At 45.8% G+C, this 27,662-nt stretch overlaps 1 protein-coding gene across 1 annotated transcript in view; it reads right to left on the reverse strand.

Moving 5' to 3' along the window:
- The window catches only part of GRIN2B (glutamate ionotropic receptor NMDA type subunit 2B), a 480,842-nt gene that overhangs the window by 37,107 nt on the left and 416,073 nt on the right, over positions 1-27,662 (reverse strand). Inside the window, 5 exon segments of the mRNA XM_043882346.1 lie at positions 12,941-13,170; positions 15,820-15,945; positions 20,227-20,380; positions 21,279-21,450; positions 22,245-22,447. Of these exon segments, the coding sequence (XP_043738281.1) occupies positions 12,941-13,170; positions 15,820-15,945; positions 20,227-20,380; positions 21,279-21,450; positions 22,245-22,447 (885 nt within the window).

Genomic DNA, 27,662 nt, shown 5'->3' on the forward strand with positions numbered 1-27,662 from the left:
CATCCTAAGAAGAGGATTGAATAGGGAGAAGGGTGCACATCTGTCCTCTCCAATTCTTTCCTCTTTCTTGAGAGTAGGATCTTTTCCTTCTTGGCTGGATTAACTAAGTATGTATATTAGTTACTTCGTAGAAGGGAAAAAACATGGAGTCTGACAACATTCATTCATCCAGTTAACATTAAGTAAGTGGCTCTTAAATATGCGAGGGGCTATGAGTTCAGAAAGGCTTCCCAGGTGGCGCTAGTGGTAAAAAAAAAGAAAAAAAGAAGAAAAAAAAACCCTCCTGCCAATGAAGAGGACTTAAGAGAAGCAGATTTGATCCCTGGGTTTGGAAGATCCCTGGAGGGAGGAGGGCATGGCAACCTACTCCAATATTCTTGCCTAGAGAAACCCATGGACAGAGGAGCCTGGCAGGCTACAGTCCATGGGGTCACAAAGAGTTGGACACGAGTGAGTGACGAGGCACGCATACACGCATGAGTTCAGAAACAACGACAACAGAGCCCTTGGCTAGTCCCAGATTCCAGTGAACAGAAGACTCTCCTAGGGCCTTGTGCACCCACAGCTGGGTAGAGGGTCTACCCATTCCTAATGGGTTGGTGAGGGTCTTTAATCATCTCCTTAAGAATCCGAGAAGCCAGAAAAAGGGGGTCCCATGACGGGGGCTTGACAGGATTCTGCTACCCCAGGTCCATGCTTCCAGGAGCGTGTCCCTTGTCCCCATGTCCATACAGAGAGTCCAGGGGGTGGCTGCAGGCTCTGGTGTCAGTTCTGCCCGGATCAAATCCGACCCCCTCACCTGGTTGTGTGTAACTTCAGGGTATTTAATTATCCTCTAAACAACCCTCCTCATCTGTAGAAAGACACTGGCAGTGTCTATCGCACAGGGTGGGCATGAGGCTGCAAGGAGCCACAGACACGACGGGTCCAACAGTTGGCGTGTAGCACGTGTTCATCGAATAGTTCAATCACTGTTCAGTAACAAGGGCCAGGATGGCACATATGGCTGCAGGAACTCTAGCCCCTGGCAGGGGGGCCGAGTGAGGTCAGCTCTCCTGGGACCTGACCCTGAGCTGTTCTCCCCTGTTCTCTGGGGGCCTCGGGTAGAAGACAGAGGGCAAGAGGAGCCAGGGATGGGTGGCAGCCCCTCGTGGTGCTGTCCTGACCCGGCATGTGCAAGATAGAGTCTTCTCCTGGCCAGGCAGGCTCACGGAGTTCCCGAGTCTCAAGCTCTCCCAAGGATCCCCCCAAAGCCTGTAGGTCTGAGGGGTGGGAGGAAAGAGGAGGCATAGCCCTCCAGTAACTTCCTCCCCAGAGTAACTTTCTCTCACAACCCTTTTCATAGGTCCAGTTTCCTGGCTGCATCCTGGCAGGTGCTGCTCAGGTGGGACCTTCTTCCACCTGGACTTTAATTTCCAGGTGGATGAAAAAGGTTCCCTGAGTGACTTTGACATCAACACCCTGCTCTACCCCACCCCTTCCCCAGTGTTCACACCACAGACAGGTCTGCATGGACACACTAACCCTGTAATGTTTACAGAGAGGACGTGAGACTCCAATCTTCCCCCAACTCTGCCCCCTGAAAGTCTGAGCTGCCAGACCTTGGGGACCCCCCACGTGGGCAGCTCTGAGGATCACACGGGCCTGGAGCCACTGCCCTTGATGCTCTGAATCAGAGCCACCCAGCCAGGGCTGGATTAAAAAGCCGGAGGAAATGTCTGAAGGTCTGGTCACAAAAGAGTTGGATAGGACTTAGCAACTAAACAACAACAACCGGAGCGTGTAGAGCATGACTGGTCTCTCCACGGCTCTCTGTGACTGGCCCAGAATGGAAAACTTGACACTGAACTGTAAACTGAACCACGGTTCCCCAAGTTTTTTGGCACCAGGGACTGATTTCATGGAAGACAAGTTTTCCACAGACAGGGGAAGGTAGGGGATGGTTTCAGGATATTTCAAGCTCATTGCATTTATTGTGCACTTTAGTTCTGTTAGGGCTTCCTGGGTGGCTCAGATGGTAAAGAATTTGCCTGCAAGGAGGGAGACCTGGATTCAATACCTGGGTCGGGAAGATCCCCTGGAGAAGGGAATGGCTACCCACTTCAGTATTCTTGCCTGGAGAGTCCCATGGACGGAGGAGCCTGGTGGGCTACAGTCCATGGGGTTGCAAAGCATCGGACATGACTGAGCGACTTTCACTTAGTTCTATTATGATTACCTCAGCCCCATCTCAGATCATCAGGCTTTAGATCTGGGGGTTGGGGACCCTTGAACTAAATGGTTGGTCTTCCCCAGCTTTAGGCACTCTAAGGCCTGCCCTCAACACCCCCTCCCCGACCCTACCCCGAGAACACGCCCAGCTATGTAGAAAGCTTCCCAAAATACAATACAAAAGACTACACACGGTCCACTGAGGCCCTTGTCTACTCTCTTGCCATCACTATAGAAAGGGGGAGAGGGAACACTGGAAGAGCCAAAAGGCCAAAACATCCACAAAAGCCCAGAGCCAGTCCAGGCCACAATTTTCACTATGAATACAATTCTGACACCTCTAAAACTTGATTTATTTTAGGCTTGATGCCTTTGGCCACATATAAATTTTCATGGCTGCATTAATTTGTCTCGAAGGACTTGAACTTAGTAATTCTTAATAAGTTCTCAACCCACAAGCCAAGATTTCGTCAGCTTGTGAAAGCTGAGCTCCCTAGTACTGAAACACTTATTTCTAGTGTTTGCTTTTAACCAGACAGAAAAGGATGTTGAAGAACTCCCTTATTTTTCTTGGATGTCAATGAACTTCAGAGTGAAGACACTGCTTTCAACTGTCAGCTAAATGCAACAGCTCCCTTGTCTTGGAACCAGAAATTGGACCATAAGTAAATTCCAACTTCTCTGGGAGTCCCCAGGGTCACTCGCTCTTCCCAACCTGGAAGACATGGCCCAGCTGAAAGAGGCCCCATATGGAAGCCACAGGGCTTCCCTGGTGGTTCAGTGGTAAAGAATCCACCTGCCAACGTAGGACATGCGGGTTCTGTCCCTGGGTGGGGAAGATCCCCTGGAAAAGGAAATAGCAACCCAGTCCAATATTATTGCCTGGGAAATCTCATGAACAGAGGAGCTGGCGGGCTACAATCCATGGGGTCGCAAAGAGTCGGACATGACTTAGCGACTAAACAATAGCAACAATGGAAGCCATGCAGATAAATTGAAGGATCCGACCAGTTCAGAGAAGCACTGTTTTCTTCCACTCCCAGGGCACTCAAGACTTGAGTGCTACATGCAGTGGAACGTGCTTGGGTTTTTGCTAACAAAAGTGTTTGTTGTTTATTGCTGGCTTCTATTTCGGGCCCTGTCCAATTCAATGCAGGTGGGGAAATTGAGGATTCATCCTCGTGCTAATCTGTGTAGTAGCAATTTAAAAACAGCTATGGTCCAGGAAGGTGTCTAACTCTTCTATATCTTGCACAGGACCACTTTTCTAAAAAGAGGTATACAGAGCAGATCTAGTTTACAACTGGGTTCAGGAGCTTTCTTTTTTTCTTTTTCTTTCTTTTCTTCCCGTTTTCCTTCCTTCAATCCATTTTGTTTCATTTCATAAAGTGATGATTCCACTGATAGCAGAATGAGACGAATCTTTTCTCTTTTTCCAGGTAAAGACAACTTTCTTAAGTTCTATGCACATGGGAAACTTGCATTCCTTATGCAGATTTGTTAAATGTCACATTTCTAATTAGCCAGTTATTTGATGCTTCAAATTGGGTTGGTGGAGAAGACCCTTGAGAATCCCTTGGACAACAAGGAAATCAAACCAGTCAAGCGTAAAGGAAAGCAACCCTCAATATTCATTGGAAGGACTGATGCTGAAGCTGAAGCTCTAATACTGTGGCCACCAGATGCGAAGAGCCAACTCATTGGAAAAGACCCTGAGGCTGAGAAAGATTGAGGGCAAGAGGAGAGGGGCACAGAGGATGAGATGGTTGGATGGCATCACTGACTCAATGGACATAAGTTTGAGCAAACTCTGGAAGATAGTGAAGGACAGGGAAGTCTGGCATGCTGTAGTTCATGGGGTCGCAAAGAGTCAGACACAACTTAGCAACTGAACAACAACAATTTTGGAGGCTAGAGATACACACATATATGTGCACACATATGCACACACGTACATGCACATGAGTGTGCCTTCCTATGTAACAAGGAAGATACCTTCATTAACATGGAAAGGACACCTGTTTGCCTTTGATGAGAAAAACAACACCTGTGCCTGATGACCAGCTAGCATCCCTTTCAGCTCTGTAATTTGAGCAGCACAGCGAAACCCAGAATATAAGAGGGCTGCATGAATATTTTCCCCAGAAGAGTTGTGAAAATGATACATCTTGCCAAAAACATGTCCACAGTCCCCTCTGACAATGACCTTCCTGCTCAGAGCCTGCGTGTGGAGCGCACACACAGCTCACATGCTACATCTGGGGATAAAGTATCAGTAATCAGGCTCAAGGACACAGCAAAAGTGAGCGCACAGCAATGCATGGGGCTTTTTATTGTCTCCTTAAAATGAAACTGCAGGGAGAAGACTCCCTCTGGGTGTAAGCCATATCTTTGCAAATCTTCAGGGTGATGTAGATCTGTTCTTCCTAACAAAGAGATTAGTGGGGAGAGGAACTGGATTCTAGGGTAAGAAATACCTGCCTTGGAAGGACAGGGTTGGGTGGCTGATCAGAGAAGCTGACTAGGAGAAGCAGTGGAATTTAAGCGGGGTGAGGGGGGTGTGCAAGCCCCTGAGAGTGTTGGTTACAGGAGGGCATTGAGGCTCTGTGTTCACTTCCTATGGCTCCCGTAACAAACCCCTGGTGGCTTCAAAGAATACAAACTTATTCTCACATATTCCTGAGGCCAGGAGTCCACAATCAGTCGTAGGGCTTCACTCCCTTTGGAGGCTCTAGGGGAGAACCCATGCCTGTGTCTTCCAACTTCCAGTGGGTCCCAGTGTTTCCGTGGCTGCCACACTCTCTGCTCTTACTGCTCCTGGGCTTCTATTCTGTGTCAGCTTTCTCCCTCTGCCCTTCTCTTAGAAGGACATTCGCCCTGGATTTAGCAGCAACCCAGGGTGATTGTAACTTGAGATCCTCAACTTAATTACAACTGCAGAGATATTTTTTCCAAACAAGGTCACCACTCACAGGTTCCAGGCATTAGAATGTGGACGTAGCTTTTAGGGGACCACCGTTCAATCCCAAGAAACCCTGACATTTATGGTGGTAAGTCCCCTACATACAAACCTTCAAGTTGTGAACTTTTAAAGATGCGAACCAGCAAGGAGCCAGAACCTGTGCCATCAACATCAGGTGTGAGTCAAAGTGCAGCTTGGCCTCCGTCTCCTATGGCCGACGACCCCTCAGCTCCATCTCCCACCTGCTCCCTCCTCCAGTCAGTAACTCTTCCTGCCTGTTCCCTCAATGCCTGTACTCGATACCTGTTCAGCCGCTGTACGCTGTAGTAGTTGTTCTACTGTACTATTGTACTTTTCAAGGTACTGTACAATAGCATTAAAAATGTTCGTGTCTGTGTGTGTTTATGTATTATTTGTGTGAAAACTATTATAAACCTATTATGGTGGCTTCCCTGGTGGCTCAGTGGTAAAGAATTGCTTGCCAATGCAAGAGATGTGGGTTCGATCCCTGGGTCGGGAAGATCCTCTGGAGTACAAAATGGCCACTCACTCCAGCATTCTTGCCTGGAGAATTGCGTGGACAGAGGAGCCTGGAGGACTACAGACCATGGGATTGCAAAGAGCTGGACACGACTGAGCACATGCACACATACTGCATAGCTGATTGTGTTAGTTGGGTACCTAGGCTAACTGTGTTGGACTTACCAACAAATTGGACTTACGCATGTACTCTTGTGGAATGGAACTTGTTCATTCGTAGGGAGCTTACTGTAAAGCAGAGGTGGGAGGTGAGGAACTTTACATGGGGAGGTCACAGAAGGTCAGGAAGCAGTTGGTCATTCAAGGAGAAGAGGGTGAGTGAAGCCTGACACTGTGAAGGGGACATAAGAGGGAGAGGAAGGGGACTCTGGGCCCCCCTCGGGAGCCCCACAGTCAACACCAGGACATTTGTATCCCAGGACCAGGAGTGTGACCACTGCTAAGCTTCACTGGATGCCTCAGTCAAGGCAGCCAGTCAAGTCAAGAATGAATTTGAGAATCAAGAGTTCAAGGCAGCCACCTGGGGACCATAAGCAGTCCCGTTCTCAAATAATCCTAGAGACGTGGTGAGAGCCAACCCCAAGTAACAGAGTTGGGGCTGCTGAAGCCCCAGGGCTTTGATTTGGATCCATCTGGATGGAGGCCACCCTGGCAGGAATGAGGCAGTGCGGTCCTGGGGGCGGAGGTCCACGTATAGTGTAGACTGGTTCAGCTAGCTAAGCAGGAGGCAAGGGGCGTGGTGTCCCTCCTCCAAGCCATGCATGTCCTATACCCAGTACAACCCCAGGGTTTGGGGAGTTTTCTTCTGTCATTTCCTCCAGAACTGTCCTTTTTTCAAAAAATTTATTTGTCTGTCTGTGTTGAGTCTTAGTTGTGGCATGTGGGATCTTCACTAGTCATGTGGGATCTTTCCTTGTAGCACACAGACTCTCTAGCTGTGGCTCACGGGCTCCAGAGTATGTGGCTAAGTAGTTGCTGTGCCCAGGCTTCGTTGCCCCATGGCATGTGGGATCTTAGTTCCCCCACCAGGGATCGAACCCATGCCCCTTGCATTGCAAGGCAGATTCTTAATCACTAGACCACCAGGGAAGTTCCCCTCCAGAACTGCTCTAGGCCAGTTTCAACAAAAGGACCAGAGGTTTGACATCTCTGGGGGATGCCACGCAATAAATCATTCCCTTATTTTGCTCAGCTATCTGAAGGCCAGGCCCAGGCCCTCATTTCTAGGTCCCCAGCTAGTAGTTCATGCCTGCTGTGTGCCTTGATGAGCTATTTTTAGCTCAGCATTCCAGAACCTAACCAAGATGGCCTGGGCCAGGACCAGCGTGTGACAGATCAGGCTGGAGATCAGCTGTCTCCCACTGGCTCCCGGCCTAAAGTTAATAGGGCGAGAAAGTCCCATTTGTACAGGGGAAAGCAAGGCCCATTTCCTCACTCACGATCAAATGCCCCCCAAGCATCACACATCAGGGTAGCTGTGGTGTAAATGCACTCCTCACCAGGCTGGGTTTCTTCCAGGATGCAGACTGACACATTCGTTTGCACATTAATTTAAAAAGTCATACAGTGCCTATCTGCCAGAAGGATATAAGGCAGTTTCCAGATGCTTGTGGAACTTCTCGGGAACTCAGAAGAGTCATTGTCTGGAAAAGCCATGGGGTCCTCAGTTTTAAGAAGGCTGTCCTGATGGCACTTTCAATGCTGCAAGCGAAGATGCCTGCCCTCATTAATTAGAGAAACACTTTCTTGACATTTCAAGTGAATAAAGTTCCTGTTGTTCCCCGAGGAAAAGAACCAACAAAATATAACGCAGGCATATGTCACTCATGTGGTGAGAATGAGTGAGGCGGGATGCAGCCAGGTACCCTCAGGAGCCCCATGGCCTGAGAGCAGCCTCTAGTGACCTTGGCAGCCTCTGCACCCCCAGCAGGCTTCCTTCAGCCCCTGACCTTTTCCCCTGCTCGCATCCCTCTCCCACCCTCCAACCATGGCTTAAAGCTCCTGGTCACAGAAGGCCCAGGTTAAAGTCAGTCTTGTGGGCAGTAAGCCTGCTCAAACCCAGGAAATATCACCCTCCATTCAAAGTCATGCCTCTGAAAAACTTATGAAAAAAAATGTTAAAACACTATCTAATTATTTGGGGGTGAGTTAATCAGATAGCTAGCTACTCTTTAGTAGAGGAGAAGGATCTCACTTGTTAAGTATCAGAAAGGTAGATGGGAAGGTTAGAAAGAAAGGATTAGCTGGAAAGAGCACTGGGATCTAGACATGGTGACACTCTGTTTAGGGGCTATTAGCCAGCCAGGAACATCAGAAGGGCAGATGACTTAACCTCTGCAAGCTTCAATTTTCTCATCTACAAATGAAGATATTAAAAGCACCATTACATAAGATAATCTATGTAATGTATTTGGCATTATGCCTGGTTCCTGAGAGCTGAAAAATGTTCACAGAGATATCATTGCTGAAGTTATATTAATAATAATGATAACTGTTACTATTATTATCAGTAGAAGTAGTTGTAGCAGTCATGGCAGTGGTAGTGTACAGTGACCTGAGAAGGGATAGATTAGGTGGAACCAAAACTGAAAGTCATTAAATGAGAAGACGGGAGATTAAATGAAGAAGTGGGTGCAGGGTGTTAATACCAATCCTGAGCTATGTCATAATGTTATCTAGGGAGACATCCTGGCAAAGTGCTTTTTAGAGGCAGACACATAGGAACTCAAACCTTGGCTCTGAACTCAAACCTTGATAATGTAGGACTTTACGGAATCACTAAACTTCCTGGAGACTCAGTGTTCTTATCTGTAAAATGGGACTAATCATACCTCATGAAAATCATTTGTATAACATACACGCAGCGTACGTAATGTATCCAACACCCAGAGACTATGTCTCCTGTTTGTCTGGCCAAGCTCTTTCCCCTCCACATGGTGGTTGGCAGACTGCAAAATGAGAAATCCATCTGGAGAGCTGAGAATATGAGAATGAGCATTGTGGCTCTTTGTTAAGAGAAGAAAGATGTCACCAGCTCCCTTACAGCCTCCTCCCACTGGGAGAGCTGAAGGAATGTACAGTAGGGTTGCTAAATGTTAGAACTTGAAACCATTTTTAGTTATAGATGCAGTGGAATCATTCTGAATTCACTGATGTAATGTGCTATTGCAAGATGGAAGGCATCCAGTAAAAAGGAACCCCAAAATAGGATGCCATGGAAATTTAACTCTGAACATTCTGACTTTGTACCTTGACATAAATGAGACCCAGGAACATTTTTCTGCCATAAAATTGAAGTTAATTTCTTAAAATATATAGATTTAATGACAGCAAATACCTTCCCATCATCACTCCACAATATCTACGATTTGGTCTGACTTACATAGAAGATATGTCATCTATGAGAGTCAGAACAAGTTTAGAAACCCTTCTCCACTTCAAATGTTACCTTCCCTGATGAAAATTTAATTACACTGAAAAAAGAATCTTCAAAATCACCTCATTTCTCTGCAAAGCAAAATGTTATGGCTTTGATGGCTTTATTATTTTTTTTTCTAAATTCACAGAATATACTTCCTCTCACGCAAAGTCATTCCCAAGACTTAGCGTTTAGTTTTGAAGGAAAACTAATAAGAATTTTGACATTTTAAGTGTACGTTCAGAAAACTCTGATTTATAATACTGCTCCTGACACTGATATGCAGTCATATGTTATTAGTTACTTGAATGTTTTCTATAATTATGTAAATGATGTTGACACTTTCTGGTAGGATGCTTACCATTTACTATTTTGTCATTTGCAGAGTTCTGAAATGGATCAGATCACCATGTTCAAGCTGAACAGCTGTTAAAGGGCTCTTTTCTCTTGCTGTTTTCTTTGCCTGTCATGCCTAGTCCATTGCTCTGTGCAAGAGACTATTCAATATACTTCTCTCCTTCTCTTCCCACAGACTTTTTATAAACATCATAACCAAGTTATGGTCACTGACATTGTGGAGCACATGGTCAAATAGGGGGAGAGGGATTTCCTTGGTGGTCCAGTGGTTAAGTGGTCCAGTGGTCCAAGAATTAAGTGGTAATTCTTAACCTTCTGCCTTCCAATGCAAGGGATGCAGGTATAATCCCTGGTTGGGGAACTAAGATTCCACATGGGCCAGGGCAACTAAGCTCATGTTCTGAAACTACTGAGCCCATATGCCACAACTAATACTGAGTGTAGCCAAAAATAAATATGTAAAAATAGAGAGAGATACAGGTACAGGTCGGGTACAGGTCTGTAGATTACAATGTGGGAGACAAGGGTTCTAACAAAGGTACAGATGATTGCCAGGACAGAGAAGACAATGGCTAACTTCCCAGATGAGAAAGCTTTACAAAATAAAGTGATCTCGAATTTGTCTTGCCATTTCAGTAGGAGTGTGGTGAGTGCAGAAGTGAGGAGAACAATCCAGGCAGGTGCAGAGCATGTGGTTGGGAAGGAGAAGGAGGCAAGGATGCCTGGAACATAAGGTATAAGAGTCTACACACGAGATGAGATGGAAGTGATGGCACACCCTGGGGATCATTAGTAAAAACTCTGAAAGCCACGTCTGAAAAAAGTCACCTTTACTCTGTAAGCAATGGAGCCAGAGAGTTCTTCAAGCAAAGGTGGGATGCATCTTTTCAGAACATAACCAACATGGCGTGGAGGACAGACAGAGGCAGAGCCTCTCTGTTCAAGTGGCGTGGCCCAGAACGGTATGTTCTTTCAAAGCCGCAGAAGGGAAAACAATCTCCCTCCATCTCAATTATGCTTAGCTCAAGTAGAAAATCGTTCAGTTGTTGCCGGATGGCCCTTGAAAGGATGGAAAACATAAATACAGTGTCCTAATGAATTCTCGGAGGCATCGGAAGAAAACAATGTGATAAAAAGTGGTGGCTCCCCCACTGAACGGCCCAGAGTACCCTGACCTCAAGCACGTTGTGTACTGCAAAGGCACACGGTCCCACCACCCTCTGCATGGGGACAGGACCTGCCACACCTCTGCCATTCCCCGACGTGAGGCCACGGTCATCCGCACCTCTGCCAGACCCACATGTGGGGATGAGCCCTGCCATGCCTCTGTCACACTTGTGTTTGAGGAAGGACACGGCTTCCCTGGTGGCTCAGAGGGTAAAGAATCTGTCTGCAATGCAGGAGACCCGGGTTCAGTCCCTGGGTTGGGAAGATCCCCTGGAGGAGGAAATGGCAACCCACTCCAGTATTCTTGCCTGGAGAATCCCACGGACAGAGGAGCCCGGTGGGCTACAGTCCATCAGATTGCAAGAGTCAGCCATGACTAAGCGGCTAAGCCACCATCACCAATTAAGTGTACACACCACAAAACCAACAGGTACTTAAGTATTCTGGAGAGTATGTGCTTCCAAGGGATTTTAATTGCTGTACTTGAGACAAGGGCTTCCCTGGTGGCTCAGAGGGTAAAGAATCTGCCTGCAATGCAGGAGACCTGGGTTCGATCCCTGGGTTGGGAAGATCCCGTGGAGGAGGAAATGGCAACCCACTCCAGTATTTTTGCCTGGAGAATCCCCATGGAAGGAGGAGCCTGGCGGGCTACAGTCACGAAGAGTTGGACACGACTGAGTGACTAACACACACACACATACGGCCCACTGCAGCTCTGCCGGGTCCAGGTATGGAGCCCTGAGGCATCAGCTGTTTTCAGCCCCATGACTGCCCAGGTTACAGAAATGGGCACAAAAAGCAGTTGTAGAAGGGAGTGAGGGGAGAGGTGTAGCTCAGATTTTCTGAGGGGATCATGATGGTGAAGGAAGGATATTGACAAAGGAACAAGGTGAGAAAGGCCTAAGATGAATGAAGTAATAGATGGATGAATATCTGAATAAATGCATAATAAATCAGGAGTTAGAATAAGGAAGTAAAAAAAAAAAAAGCTCAAAAGTAAAGGAGAAGGAAATACAAGAGAGGGAATAGTTTAAAAAGTAAGGAAGAAAAATAAAGTGAAAAGGAAGACACACCAGAGAAAGAGCTGACATAAAGAGGAAAACATCATGAGTGATCCTTTTGTGTGTGTATACAAATAGACATATATTCATTTCCTTAAGAAGCTTGTTATCTTCTTCATGCTTCTGAATGTTCTTGATGAGTAGTGATGAGTAAATGGAGAAACCATAACTGAAGCCTCCAAAGAGACCATCTTCTCCTTTTCCCTCTTCCCAAACCATTTGCTCAGTGGTTAATTAGGTTTATCTTGAGGAAAGCTGCGCATGTGATAAACCATTAACTACACGGGACCTGTCTGGTCTAACACAGGTCTGTCTGTATCACACAGTTTCTCCTGGGGGTAGGGATGGGAAATCATGGTTTCTAAATCTTAAGAAAGCAGAGAGGAGGAGGTTTGTGGTAAGTGAACGTCTCTAGAGGGTTCTGGGGTTTCCAGAAGCTTTGCTGGGCACTCCGGGAAGGCAGCCCATAGTGCCAGGGTTGGACCACCCCAGTTACCAGAAGGGCAGGTGACAGAGCGCCACGGAAACTGATGATTCCAGCAGACCTGGAGAGTCACAGGAGCTGAGCACAGGTTTTGCATATCCTCACCCAGAGACCATGGCAACCGGCAGACATGCCCCCCCACCCGTCCCCCCACCATGGCACAGGCCAGCAACAAGGCCTGCGCTGGGTTCGGGGACAGCCCATTCACGGGTGCACCACCCCCCACTCTGGACAATCATCTAGTTAAAGGGCAGCTACTTTTCTTCAGGACACAATGAGAACAATCCTCCTTCCCAGCCCTGGGGACGTGTGAGAGCGCAGAGGACCAACGGGGGAGCGCGCAGGCGAACAGCCCTGGGTAGAAAATGAAGGCGTAAGGAGCTGGTGCATGCAGTGTGGGTGCGCGGGGCGGCCCTCTAATGACACCCCAAATTCACAGCCCTGTGCTGAGCGTACCCAACAACAGGAGCCCTGCGCTCAGAAAGCCGCTAACACACCAAGCCCCTCATTTGCAGCCCAGAGCCTGCTGGCGCCGACCTTTCACAAATGAGAAGGTGAACGTGAGGTGATATTATTTCAGTAGGGACACTGATTTCTGCTCCCGCGTCCCAATTTAAGGAGTTGTAAGAAAGAATGGTCGATTTTAGAGATTTAGAAAATTAACAGGTCCGTGAGAGCCCTGAGTACGGCTCAGAACGGGACCGAGGGGAAAGATGGGCGGTTTCAAGCGGCGCTCCTACCTTTTTGTCACTCAGGCCGGAAACCTGGTCCACATACTCCTCTTGGATCATGAAGGCAGCTAAGTTGGCAGTGTAGCTGGCCAGGAAGATGACGGCAAAGAAGGCCCACACGGACACCATGATCTTGGACGTGGTACCCTTGGGGTTCTGCACAGGGACGGAGTTGTTAAACACCAGACCCCACAGTAACCAAATAGCTTTGCCGATGGTGAAAGATGGGCCACCTGGCTCTGGTGGGACAAAAAGACAAGGACAGAAGGTCAAGACAGACTCACCGGTTCCATTTAAACCTACAAGTACATGGGCTGATAAATTCCAGCTCAGACTGGACACCAGCCAGTGAAGCCCCTGCCCTTTCATAGGTGGTTTTTTTCAGTTGAGAGTTCATGTCTCACTTCTTTTTTTTTTCATGTCTCACTTCTTCTGGGGCCCTCCGGAAGGCAGAAGAGAAAAACCAGAGGCCTGGGATGTGTGGTGGATCTTACTCCAACCAATGACCATAACTCAACCAGGACAACGGAGAAGGCCAGCTTTCTGCCTTGATGGATGGAAGACCATTAAGATCTCATCAAAACTGAGTAACAAAGGCAACCATCCCACTGTGGTCACCTTTGCATCCTCATTACTGTGGTTCTTAAAATTTATATTTGTATCTACCAAGAAAGCAATTAAACTTCAAAGAAGATGAGCAAGAACCAAGCAGGGTCTTTTCTGCCCATTGGTCACAGACCTCCAATTTCATTCACTGACTCTGCTTTGAATGTAGTTGATCCTGATTTTTCTTTGGCTTCTAGCACTCAGTGTTTCAAAGACAATCTTGACCTCACTCCCATGTTAACATTTCCCGCCTGGTTTTTTCCACCAGTACCTGCCTTTTGTATAAGAGAACACCAAAAGGCCCAGAGAGTCAGCCACAGATCCCTGGCTTGGCCACATGAATCTAAAGGCAGAAAGGTAGGCTGTCTTTGTCCTCCACCCAAACTTTATGTAGATCATTCAGGGCTTCTGTCCATAAATTTATTGTGACCTCTCTGCTTTCTCTGCTTGGTGATGGTGAAACCTTGCCTGCTTCCTGCGTCTGCTGGCAGCTCCTCTGCTGCAGAAACGAACATCTGCGTGCACAGTTTTACAGCACATTAGCACAGGTCTTACGATGCTTTCTGCGATCCTTTGAGCATCTGCTCTGCCACCTAAATCATCAATGACTACACATGTCAGGCCTAAGATCTAACTGCGCACACACATCTGTGTGTGTGGACCTTATTTCATGGAGCAGATGCATATTGAAAGAGTTGTGTCTAAATCAAAGTTTTGTACACTGGAAGATGCCGCAAGGAGACTTGATACTTAAAGTGGCCCCATGTTGAATTCCTTGGTGAAGACAAGCATCCTTTGGTAAAGTGAGTCATTGTAAGTTCTTGCTCTGAATTTGGTGTCTGAATATTTGCTGCTTTGATTTTCTTTGCAGGTCGGTGAGGGTACATGCTGGCTTTAGTTCTTAACATTGCCAACATATGTAGGTACTCCTGTGCTTCTCCAATGCCTCACTTGTTACTAATCAGGATGGGGAGTAGCCACAGCTTTGGGGTGACCTTTTGGCACAAGCAGGAAGCACTTGACTATTCTGTATGGTGGAGATGTTCACATTTCCAGCCCAGAATGCACACCCCAGATGAGAAGGTAGGTGTGCACCTGGAAATCCTTCAGTGTAGGTGTGGTTCATAGCTTGGACTATGAATTCAACAGAAGCACAAAGGGAGCTTTGACAAAATATTGCTGCCTGGCACCCCATCCCCAGAGATTCTTATTAAATTGGCGTGGGGTGGAGTAGTTATTCTAACATGCAACCAAGGTAGAGAACTGCTATTTTGAAACTTATAGTGGTTTGAGTTCCACTCTGGACTTGAATATTGAATATTCAGAATATTGGAATATGAGGTCTTTGCATCTTTGTCTTTTAAGTGCTCTATAGTTAATTCTTAATGTATTAAGAATCTCTCCTCTTTGAGGCATAATTCCAGGATAAAGCTCACTTTGTGGATGGGTAAAGACTCAGAGAAGGCATAATATTTCCTAATCATGGGGTTTTCAGGAAGTTTTAGAAGAGATATTTAGAAGGATCCCATGTTCCCCTTTGGAGATCTAGTAAACTTTGTGTGAGGTCTCACAAATGCCTCAAACACATGGGTGGATCTTCATAGCCAGGAAGATGGATGAACCACCCCCAAGAGTAGCTGTGGGTGAGAACTGTTATCCCCTGGCCATTTTATTTAATACCCAAATCTCTGCCTCTTGACAGAGGGATGTGAGCTGCAGACACATTCTGTAGAGACCAGAGGTAATCCTTTGGCTGCGGAGAATTCTTTCAGTCACAACTACCCTGGCATGTACCCTGGGGTGACCTATTTTTTCTTTCTTTTTTTTATGTTTTTATCATTCTAAGATGTCTTATTCTGTGAATTCAGAAAATTCTGAAACTAGTTCTAGCCCTTGCTTTTCCATGATTCAGTCTACTTTTTTTCTTATTCTCGATACATGCATCTCATCTGCCTTGTTAGCCCATCTGATCAGACAGACTGCTTATCATAGCCTAAGGTTATCACAACAGTTTCCTCTAACACGGTTACGTTACACGTATCTCCTGCCTGCTCAGCTCTCACTCGTCCAGGGGTAGAACTGGGCTAGGGGCCAGGCTTGAGCCGGGGAGGGGACACACAGATTCAAACCAGCATCTTAACTGGGGTCTTTCTAACAAGTCACTAAGAGGACAACCTAGAGGCCTGAGGGTTAGGGAGGAGGCAGACAGCAGGCGAGGGGCACAGAGATTCAGAGCCGAGAAGGAGAAAAAGGCAGACATGCCGCGGTTACAGCCGCCTTACCTCTGCCGTCAGCGAGGCACCTGTTGTAACCCACGGGGCTAAAGTACTCGAAGACAAAGACGGCCACGGCCGAGACGATGAGGAGCATCACAAACATCATGACCCACACGTCAGCGCTGAATGGCTCTGGGGAAGGAGAACATCGGCACTCAGGGTTAAAACAGAACGAACGGGTCCTGATTTAGTCATGTGTTCCTTCACTCCCTGCGACGCGTCTCTTTGGGAAACACAAACCACAAGTGTGTGCCCCTTTCAGAGAGTCAGGGCCTGGGTTAGGAGGAGTAAGAGGCTGTGTCTGACTGTTTCCATTCCCCTGATAGGCATGTGGAAATTTATTTTCTTTCAAACACATGAGAAGGACAGCCTCTTGCCTGTCCTTTTTGAGATGGTAGAGATAGTTTCTGCCATGATTAGACCGATATCTGGGTTTTTGGTAAACAGTGGAACTAGAATAAGTATTGAGGTGGCCAAAAAGTTGGGCTTCCCCAGTGGTTCAGTAGTAAAGAGTCCATTTACAGTGCAGGAGCTGCAGGAGTCGCGGGTTTGATCCCTGGGTCGGTAAGATCCCCTGGAGGAGGGCATGGCAACCCACTCCAGTATTCTTGCCTGGAGAATCCCATGCACAGAGGAGCCTGGTGGGCTATAGTCTGTACGGTCGCAAAGAGTCAGACATGACTGAAGTGACTGAGCATGCACTCATGTGGCCAAAAGGTTCATTCTGATTTTTCTATAACATCCTACAGAAAAACTCAAAATGAACTTTTTGGCCAACCCTACACTAGACATGGAGTAAGTGAGTCCTGTGGGACCCACTCTTGGTTTACACCCTCATCTATATGCCACACCCCACAGTGGGACCTAGGAAAGCTTTCAGTAACATTCCAAGCCTTGCAGCCAAGTTCATTCTCAACAAACTCAGTCACTCTTAGAGGCTTGAATTGGTTCAGTAATACTTAAGCACAATGAATGACTCCCTTGCCTCCTTGCCTCACTTCTCTTGAACTTTCCTGCCTAGATTGACATTTTCAGCTTGCTTGGATATGGTGTATTTTATTAGATATCATTAATGTATGAGACAATGTCAATGTTAAAAAAATCAATCTAAATTAAATATCAGTATCTACAACACTGGGAATGTAGCAAATAAGAGAGGAACATGATAATTAACAGTACAAGCACAATCTAGTCTTTCCAGGTGACAGGGTTGACGGGACAAGACCAGGCAAGATAGCAGGAATGTTCTACACCTGCTTTCTTTAATTTCTTTAATCATTTTTGGAGACTCTCTTCCAGCTGATCTAAATCTCTCTGGCTCAGAGGTGTCCAGTAATTGAACACTGAATTCCAGTAGCTCTCTCTCTGGAGGCCTGTGAAAAGGGACAATCACTCTTCAGTCCCACAATACAATGCTTCCTCAATTGTGCCTCAAAATAGTTCTGGCCTTTTATAGCTGTCACATCACATTGTAAACTCTGAGCTAAGTGAATTAACATGCTGTTTTCTCCATCTTCCAAATCATTAATAAAGATGAAACTGAAAAGGGGGAAAACGGACTGGAAATTCAAAAATATTTCCTTAACTTTGAAATCTACTTTACTTTTGAACTCCGAAGGGAATTATAACAGCCCAGTCACTTAATTAATTTAAAAAGAACCTTGATAAGGCACACTCCAACTGTGAAATGCAAAACCTTTCAGTGGCAGCCAGAGATGTGAGGGTGGAAGGTACAGTTCAAAGCCTCTAGACAGTAGAGTCAAACCAGTCAAGCCAAAAGGAAATAAACCCTGACTATTCATTGGAAGGACTGATGCTGAAGCTGAAGCTCCAATATTTTGGCCATCTGATGATAAGAGCTGACTCATTAGAAAAGACCCCGATACTGGGAAAGATTAAGAGCAGGGGGGAAGGGGATGGCAGAGGACGAGATGGTTGGATGGCATGTCAATGGACATGAATTTGAGCAAACTCTGGGAGATAGTGAAGGACAGAGGAGACTGGCATGCTGCAGTCCATTGGGTTGTGGAGTCAGACACAACTGAGTGACTGAACAATAAAAAAGTGGAGTAGAAATCCTCTCCTCCTTGGTTCTGACTGACTGCAATCCTACTTCAATCTCACTTTGTCCAAGATTAGGGAATAACTGAGTAAAAGCACTGTCTCTAGGCTTTCTTTCCCCTCATTAGGCCCAGGGCAACTTTCAGTACATAAAACACAAAGAAATATGTGTACTGGTCTACACAATTTAGAAAGTACCTCATCACATAGTTTCTATGGTCCTTTGATAACAGCCCTTTCATTATGGATTATTATATATATTTTACAGAACAGTAACTAAGACTCAACGGTCCCAGCCCTTTGTAAGTTCATACTCAGAAGGTGGCAGAGCCAGGTTATAAAAATTGAGGGCTTCTGAGGGCAAAAGTCTGTGCTTTTCCATTTTAAATCACGTCTTAGTCCCAGCCCACTGGACTGATTCCTGATTTAGGAGTCGAGCTCTGAAATGGCCCCACCTGTACTAGAACACAGGCTGCAAGGGCAGCCACATCTAAACTTTAATTCTGGATCTGCTCCTTACTAGCTGGGAGACTGCTGGAAAATTACATAAATGAGATTCAGTTTCCTAAGCCATAAACTGAGTATGTTAATAGTGCCAATGAAATAATATGATCGAAGTTGGTAGAGGGATGCCTGGGCCGTCCCATAATAAGTGTTCAATAAATACTGACTTGTCTTACTCCTGTAATTAATTGACTGTTCTTCCTCCACACATACACACACCCTGCCTGGCATTTCTATGTCATCCTAGAGCTACACTGAAGTGTCACTGGGTCTTCTAGTTCAGAAGTTAGAGTTAGTGCTGGGCTGACAAGATGAAAATTACAATATGGTTTATTTGTATCTTTTAATGTTTCAATTACCCTTGTAAAGGAGAAAAAGCAAATAAAATACGTAAAACTGCTCTGAGGATTAATATACATTGTGTGTCCTATCCAATAACATTTCACATAAAATTGGCAGGGCGAGAGTCGCTTTACTGTGAGTAAGAGGTTAGTTGAGAAATCTGAGTAATTATAGAAAAATTCTCTGGAATCTGTAACTCTGCCTTGGAGTGTGTTCCTTCAATAATTCTCCCCAGATTGAAGCTGAAAGAAGTGTTAGTTGTTGTCTATTCCAACATCCTCACAAAAGAGTATTAATGTCCTTTAGAGAGATGGTGACTGGCCCAAGGGCTTTCAGCTTGTTTAGGACCAAACCAACTTCCTATCTGCTAGCCAATGGTTTGTTTTCAAGGTGACATTTTATTTTCCAATCCCTTGCTCTCACAGTCCCGGCAAAAAAAAATATGGAGTATGAGCTCACAAAAGACCTCATCTAATTGAAATCTTGGCCTCATCTCACCCGGTCTTATATCATATGGAAGGCTTTTGACACATAAGTGATGCTGGAGAGTGAGGTACAGGTTCCTATGGGGAGGGGTGGGGGATAGGTTAGGGTCAGAATAGCTTGATTTGGCAAAGCCTCTGAAAATTAATGTGAAGGCAGAAAACCTTTTTTTTTTTTTTTTTTTTTGTAGCACTGAGCTCCATTCTTGAAGATAATTTGAAATAAATAGGTATTTGAATGATATCCAGAATTAGAAGTTATTAAAGCAGGAAGCAGCTTCAGAGATCAGCTAGTCAAAATGCCTTCTTCTACGGATGAAGGCTGAGTGCCAAAGAACTGATGCTTTCGAATTGCGGTGCCTGAGAAAACTCTCGAGAGTCCCTTGGACAGCGAGGAGATCAAACCAGTCAATCTTAAAGGAAATCAAACCTGAATAGTCACTGGAGGGACTGGTGCTGAAGCTCCAATATTTTGGCCACCTGATGCTAAAGGCTGACTCACTGGAAAAGACCCTGATGGTGGTAAAGACTAAAGGCAAAAGGAGAAGGAGGTGGCAGGGGATAAGATGGTTAGATAGTATCTCTGACTCAATGGACATGAATCTGAGCAAACTCCAGGAGACAGTGAAAGACAGGGGAGCCTGGCGTGCTGCAGTCCATGGGGTTGGGAAGAGTCGCACACAACTTAGCAAGTGAACAACAACAATAATGGATGAAGAAACTGGGCCCCAGCATGGAGTAAGCTTATTCTAGGTTCAATGATAGGAAGAGGCAGGAGTGGGACTCAAGTAGGATCCCTTGCTACCAGTCCTGCACTGTTGTGTGTGGTTTTTTTTTAATACGGAATGATGCCTTCCTATTTTTGAGGGTGGTCTTCAGTTTCCATGCTGGAGAAAGGTCAGTTCTGAGATCCCCACAATGAAATCCCTGGCTGAGGGAAGCTCCTGGCAAACCAGCTCCTGACTGAGAGAGTCTGGCCTGTCCCTGCATCCATGTTCTTCACACCTGCAAGCCCATCACTCACCTAAGAAGGCAGAAGGTGAGACGGTCCCATTGCTGCGTGACACCATGACGCTGATGCCAGTCTCTATGAAGGGCACGGAGAAATCGACCACCTCCGATCGCTCCTCGTTGATGGTCAGCGACCCCACTGCCATATAGGCCCTCTTCATGACCACCTGAGGAAAAAGGTGCGAGGCTCCAGATAAGAGTGCCCAGGGAGGTGAGGGGTCAACATGGGGAAAATATTCGGGCCCTAGAGTGCTTCCCTTTGCATAGTGGGAACAGTACATTTCATTTACAGTCATCCCTCAGTGTCCCCAGGTACCAACTCCTGCCATGGATACCAACACCTGAGGATCTTTAAGTCCCTCCTTATCTTCAGATTCCACCAACTGCCGCTCGTAAACATAGGACAGGATCTGTGGTTGGTTGAATCCCAAGATGCAAAACCCACAGGTAAGGTGGGCCGATGATGTATTTATTGAGAAAAATCCATGCATAAATGGAGCCACACAGTTTAAACCTATGTTGTTCAAGAGTCAACTGTACTATTTTGTATTTTCTAGATAGCTGGCGGGGTGGGGGGTGGGGGTTGGGGAGGTTCCCTGGTGGCTCAGTGTTAAAGAATTCGCCTGCCAATGCAGGAGACAGGAGTTCGATCCCTGGGTCAGGAAGTTAGCCTGTAGAAGAAAATGGCAGCCCACTCCAGTATTCTTGTCTGGGAAATTCCATGGACGGAGGAGCCTGGTGGGCTACAGTCCATAGGGTGGCAAAAGAGTTGGAAATGACTGAATGGGTAAACAACAACAGCAGGAAGCTGCTCTATAGTGCAGGGAGCTCAGCTCAGAGCTCTGTGATCACCTAGAGGGGTGGGATGGAGGGTGAGAGGGAGGCAGAATAGAGAGGGGATATAGGCTTACATATAACTGATTCATGACGTTATACAGCGGAAATGAACACAATATTGTAAAAGCAGGTATTCTCCAATAAAAATGCTGATTGTGAAATAAGCATTTTTTTATATTAGATGAAATAAATGAAACATGGAAATGGCCCTTAACTCCTGACACTCACCTCTCCAATCATACCATTCCAGGTTCCATTGATTTTCTTCCCATGCTTGCCATTGGTAACCAGGTAAAGATCATAGGTGAACTTCACAGATTTAGAAATTTTCTTAAGGATATCAATACAGAACCCCTTGCAGCACTTTTTGATGTAACCTGGCTCCTCATCTGTTTTATTTCTGACCGGGTAAAGAAACAAAAAAAACAAAAACCAGGCTTTTACACAAGAGGCAAAATATTACCCTTTGCCATTAAAACTCCAACCACAAAGCGGGCGCCCCTTCACAGCTCAGCACAATTTATATCAGGCCTGAGTGAGGACATAAATCAGAACACAGAACTAAAATAATCTCATTATCTCATCACACTGGACCATGTTTTCTCATAATTTTCAATGTTCCTTTGAATATAAAATGCATCAGGAAAGTACAGATATCCGAAGGGTTCAGCTAGATGAATTTTCATACATGGAACTCAAACATTTAACCAGAACCCAAATCCAGATACAGAAGAGTTACCAGCACCTTAGAGGCCTCTTGATCTCCCTTCCAGACCCTTTCCACCCTCGCCAAAAACGAACCATTATCCTGCCTTCTAACAACATAAGATTAGTTTTATCTATTTCCCAAAATGTTTCTAAATCTCACAATGTCAAGACATGCTGACCGGAAAAAAACATCTTTCAAAGCCAATGTAAATTTAAATCTCCATGAACTTGAATCTCATGGAGACCCAGGCAAAGCCTCAGAAATGATAACAGGTTTAGTGGCAATTCTCCCGGGTCACAATCTGGATAGAACCAGATGCCAGACCACAGGGCTGCCGGAAACCCCATCACGCAACAGCAACAGGATTCAGACATGGCGCCCAATCAATTCTGTGCCTCGGATCCCAGCCTGGTGCCAACGGCTGGGGCCAATCTGACTGTCCCAGGCCCCACTCCCTCCCCAGAGCCCCGGGGAAGGTGACATACTCAGAGATGATGCGCTTTTGGCAGGGGACCGTGTTCCTCATGCAGGTTCCACTCAGAGGGTCCACGCTCTCCACAATGACGAATGGGGCTTCCTCCAGTGTTACGATGCTCAGGTGGTCATCCTCCTGTTCTTCCGTCTCAGGGCACATTCGGGGCCACACGTAGTACTTCATCTGCAGGGACTTGTCTTTCCACTTCCCTACCTGCACAGGGATAAAGGCAAGACTCAGAAACCACTGGCGGAGACAGGGTGGCCTCTCCTGGCATCACCTAACCAGCTGTTAAATGAAAGTCAAAGATGCTGGCTTTGTCCATGTGCTCAGGATGAGAATACTGTGTCTGGATCTAAGGAAGGCAGGATATTCATTTACTCACCCATGTACCAAATGTGAAAAGAGGGCCTACTATGTGCTGGACACGCTGCTAAGCCCTGGGGGTCAAAGAAGCCCTGCCCTTCATCAAGCTCACATGGAGTGAAGGAGTCAAAGTGTAATCGAATGTTGACAGTGCCCAGTGACAAGTGCAAAAACTGACGCATGTCTCAGTGCTGGGAGGAGGCCAGAGCTGCCTGCCTGGAGTGCCTGGCGGTATTTCTCCTTAACTGTAGTGAGGAGTGGGATGATGAGAGCAGAGTGCAGTTCTGGAAAGGTCAACAGAGCGACTGGAGCAAGTAATCCAGAAGGATGTGTTTTGGCCCGTGCCAGAGGTCCAGGGGGGAGCCATGTGGACAACTGGGTGGATCTGAATTGGAATAAAACGGTAAGTCAGGATGAAAGACTAGAGCACATATTGCCTAGGGAAGGGAGTGTGATCGTGGGGGTGACGAATGTCACAGGTCAATGCAGATAGGCACCTGCTGGACTGGGTGGGTGCCCCAGGGGGAATCAGAGAGGTCGCTCTGTGAGCTGTCACATGTGGCCACAAGGGCCGTGTGCCCCCATGTCACACACTCCAGTGTAAAGATGGGTGCCCCTGGCATCAGGCACATGGTGGCCCTGCTGCCAGGCACTGGGAGAAATGTGTGGGTTCCATTCCTTTTTAAAAGAGCCATTCATTCCTGTTTTTATAATAGAATCTGCACGCCTTGTTGGTAAGGTTCCTGCTCTCACTCTATCATTGAGTTTACTGAAGAAAAAGGAAACACCTTTTAATTTTCTAAAACCAAACATCTTCAATTAGCACCACGAATTATAGATGGCAAGTTCCCGCATTTTCCCAGTCTATAATTTGCTCCATGCAGCAAAGCAAATTAGTAGCACAGGTGAGGCTCCAAAACTACAGAACGACTTAATTTACGAACCTCGAAAACCAACAAGGAGCAATAAATGGGCAGGACTGCATACACTTCCAAGCAAACAGGCTTAGATCTCCACATGAATACAAAACTCAAAGTCACTTCTTCATTTCTGCGTTTGTCTACACTTCAGTTTCTACCTAGTGCCTCCCTAGGTGCGGTCTATACCTCCCCCCAGAATGTCTGGTGGGCATTGCCTACTTTCATGCCCAAGTTAGGCTGTATAGCCACCGCCTCTGTTCTCCTGTGTCACTCAGCATGGGCGGTGGCTTGGTGGCCTGGCTTCTCTTGCTTGGCATTAACCTTGATGCTAGTTCTCTTCCAAGCATGTTAGCCATATTTCACATCTGTTCAGAATTAGGCCCTGAAGCAAATATGGCTTCCCTTTACACATCTAGTCTCTTCCATACTGCTGGTCCTGACTTTGGTGCAAGTTTGTTTTTCTTCATATTGCTAAGACTACTCATTTCTAAAATGAAAATGTTCAAATAGCTTCATATTGCTAAGACTACTTATTTCTAAAACAAAAATGTCCATGTGGAGATCTTAATAATGTCTTTTGTGTGTGATATGGGGGACGTGGGGTTTGGAGAAGGGAGGCCCCAGCCCTGAGAGGCCGATGACACTGGGTCATGGCCCTATCCAAGCAGCCCTAGTTTCCCCAGTGGCCAAACTGACATTTTCTGCATATTCCATTATGTGAAAAAGATTGGGAAGCCCCAAACTATCTATTTTTATTTTTTCACTGCTACTGTGTTACCCCAATAGTCTCACTGAATTTTCTTCTTTAAACCCAAATGTCTTCTCTTCCATCTTTATTGCTATACCAATGGTCTGGAAGCCTATTCTGGGATCACTGTGGGCAACATCAAACCTCACATAACATGTTGCTAGCATCCACCGAGGACACTGCTGCCAGATGGATCTTCTTAAAACATCGTATCATCATATAATTCCTATTCAAAAATTTCAACAACCTTCCACAACTCTCAGGATTGTGTTCAGGCTTGTCAGCTAGATGGTCGAGGTCTGGGCATTGAGTCTAATCTATCTTGGTATCGTTAACTTCACTATTTTGAAACATACATCTCTTGTTAAAATCAGAAAAGGAAGTCAGTTTAGGAAGTTCACCTAGGTTAATCAGGAACAGGTTTCAACAAGTTGGCTACATTTTCTTTTCTGATAGCTTGGCTTTATTGGTGAAACAAAAATGCTGCAGACATAGCATGCCGGCAAGTTTTTTCATGAAACTTGTGAACAAGAGGGAATATAATACAGATCCTTATATACTTGATAGATTTGAAAGGAGTTTAAAATCTATACCCAAAGAGAAAAAAAATATGAGATCATTTAATGAATCAACGCCAACACAGAAAGAGGTCTCTAGCAACATGTCTGGAGACTCTGTTTTTAGAAGGGGCCTGGATAGTGTTTCAGAAAACAAAATAAAAGTCATGCTCACCCAGTTGCAGATAACACAAACTAGAATGGATAGAAGATAGACTGCAATGCAGAATTAAGGTAGGAAGCAACACAAATTCGCGGGAATAATGGATTGAATGAAATGGAAAAAAATTCAACAGTATTTATACTAATGTCTAGCATTTAGATTTTTTAAAGCAACTGTACAGTACTGAAAAGGAGCTATTTCAAGGAACAGCAGTCTACATGAGCTATTGCCATGAAAAATGGTATATTTCCAGACTTTAGAGCGTTCAGCACACAGGGCAAGGGGAGGGAGTAGGTGATCCTACCCGGCTCTGTGTTCATCATATCACAGCTGGAGAGCTAGGTTCTGATCCTGCAGTTCTATGATCCATCAGTTTTTATTTACTATCTCATTCTCATTTCCCCAGCAATCATCTGCTCACATGGTCTCCTCTAGCACTCTTTTTTTCCGAACTTCCTGTCAAGCTCGCTGGATCACATCCGTGCTTCATTTCAATGCAACGCAACTGACATCAACTGCACATCAGTTCTGTGCCAGGCACTGAGTTACGTGCTAAAGAAAAGAACACCAGGCCATGTTTACTGAGGGCTTAGTATGTGCTGGGTACTAACCACATCCAGGAATCTCATGAATCGCCACAGTGAGCTTATGAGATGGAGGATGCAATTTAAGGTCTCATTTTACAGGTGAGATCAGAGAGTTCTGATGACTTGCTCATGGTAGCAAGGTAAGTGAGCACAGTGTTGGCTCTGAAGCTGACCAGCCTGATTCCAGAGCCCAGGCTCCCACCCACCACCCTGAACTGCTTCTCGGAAAATGAAGGAGTAAGACATGGTCCTTTGTCCTTCAAGGACAGTCTCCTGGGGAAAGACACTGTGCAAATTTCCTTCAGTCATGTCTGACTCTTTGCAACCCTATGGATTGCAGCCTGCCACGCTCCCCTGTCCACAGGATTCTCCAAGCAAGAACACTGCAGTAGGTTGCCATGCCCTCTTCCAGGGGATCATACTAACCCAGGGATCGAACCTGCATCTCTTATATCTCCTGCATTGGCAGGCAGGTTCTTTACCATTAGCATCATCTGGGAAAGACACTCAGTCAGTTCAGTCACTCAGTCATGTCCAAATCTTTGTGACTCCCTGGACTGCAGCACGCCAGACTTCCCTGTCCATCACCGACTCCCACAGCTTTCTCAAACTCATGTCCATCGAGTTGGTGATGCCATTCAACCATCTCATCCTCTGTCATCCCCTTTTCCTCCTCTCTTCAATCTCTCCCAGCATCAGGGTCTTTTTTAATGAGTCAGTTCTTTGCATCAAGTGGCCAAAGCATTGGAGTTTCAGCTTCAGCATCAGTCTTTCCGATGAATATTCAGGACTGATTTCCTTGAGGATCGACTGGTTTGATCTCCTTGCAGTCCAAGGGACTCTCAAGAGTCTTCTCCAACACCACAGTTCAAAAGCATCAATTCTTTGGCACTCAGCCTTCTTTATGGTCCAACTCTCATATCCATACATGACTACTGGAAAAACCATAGCTTTGACTAGATGGACCTTTGTCGGCAAAGTAATGTCTCTGCTTTTTAATATGCTGTTTAGGTTGGTCATGGCTTTTCTTCCAAGGAGCAAGTGTCTTTTAATTTCATAGCTGCAGTCACCATCTGCAGTGATTTTGGAGCCCCTCAAAATAAAGTCTCTCACTGTTTCCATTGTTTCCCCATCTATTTGCCATGAAGTGATGGGACAGGAGGCCATGATCTTCATTTTTTAAATGTTGAGTTTTAATGCAACTTTTTCACTCTCCTCTTTCACTTTCACCAAGAGGCTCTTTAGTTCTTTTTCATTTTCTGCCATAAGGGTGGTGTCATCAGCATATCTGAGGTTATTGCTATTTCTCCCGGCAATCCTGATTCCAGCTTGTGCTTCATCCAGCCCAGCATTTCTCATGATGTACTCTGCATATAAGTTAAATAAGTAGGGTGACAATAATCAGCCTTGAGTACTCCTTTCCCAATTTGGAACCAGTATTTTGTTCCATGTCTGGTTCTAACTGTTGATTCTTGAGTTGCATACAGATTTCTCAGGAGGCAGATAAGGTGGTCTGGTATTCCCATCTTTTGAAGAATTTTCCACAGTCTGTTGTGATCCATACAGTCAAAGGCTTTGATGTAGTCAATAAAGCAGAAGTAGATGTTTTTCTGGAACTCTCTTGCTTTTTCTACGGTCCAACAGATGTTGGCAATTTGATCTCTGGTTCATCTGCCTTTTCTAAATCCAGCTTGAACATCTGAAGTTCAGGGTCACGTACTGCGAAGCCTCACTTGGAGAATTCTGAGCATTACTTTGCTAGCGTGTGAGATGAGTGCAACTGTGTGGTAGTTTGAACACTTTGGCATTGCCTTTCTTTGGGATTGGAATGAAAACTGACCTTTTCCAGTCCTGTGGCCACTGCTGAGTTTTCCAAGTTTGCTGGCATATTGAGTGCAGCACTGTAACAGCATCATCTTTTAGGATTTGAAATAGCTCAGCTGGAATTCTATCACCTCCACTTGTTTTGTTTGTAGTGATGCTTCCTAAGGCCCACTTGACTTTGCATTCCAAGATATCTGGCTCTAGCTGAGTGATCACACCATCGTGGTTATCTGGATCATGATCTTTTTTGTCTATTTCTTCTG

Source organism: Cervus elaphus, chromosome 22, assembly GCF_910594005.1.
Source record: "Cervus elaphus chromosome 22, mCerEla1.1, whole genome shotgun sequence".
Classification (NCBI taxonomy): domain Eukaryota; kingdom Metazoa; phylum Chordata; class Mammalia; order Artiodactyla; family Cervidae; genus Cervus; species Cervus elaphus.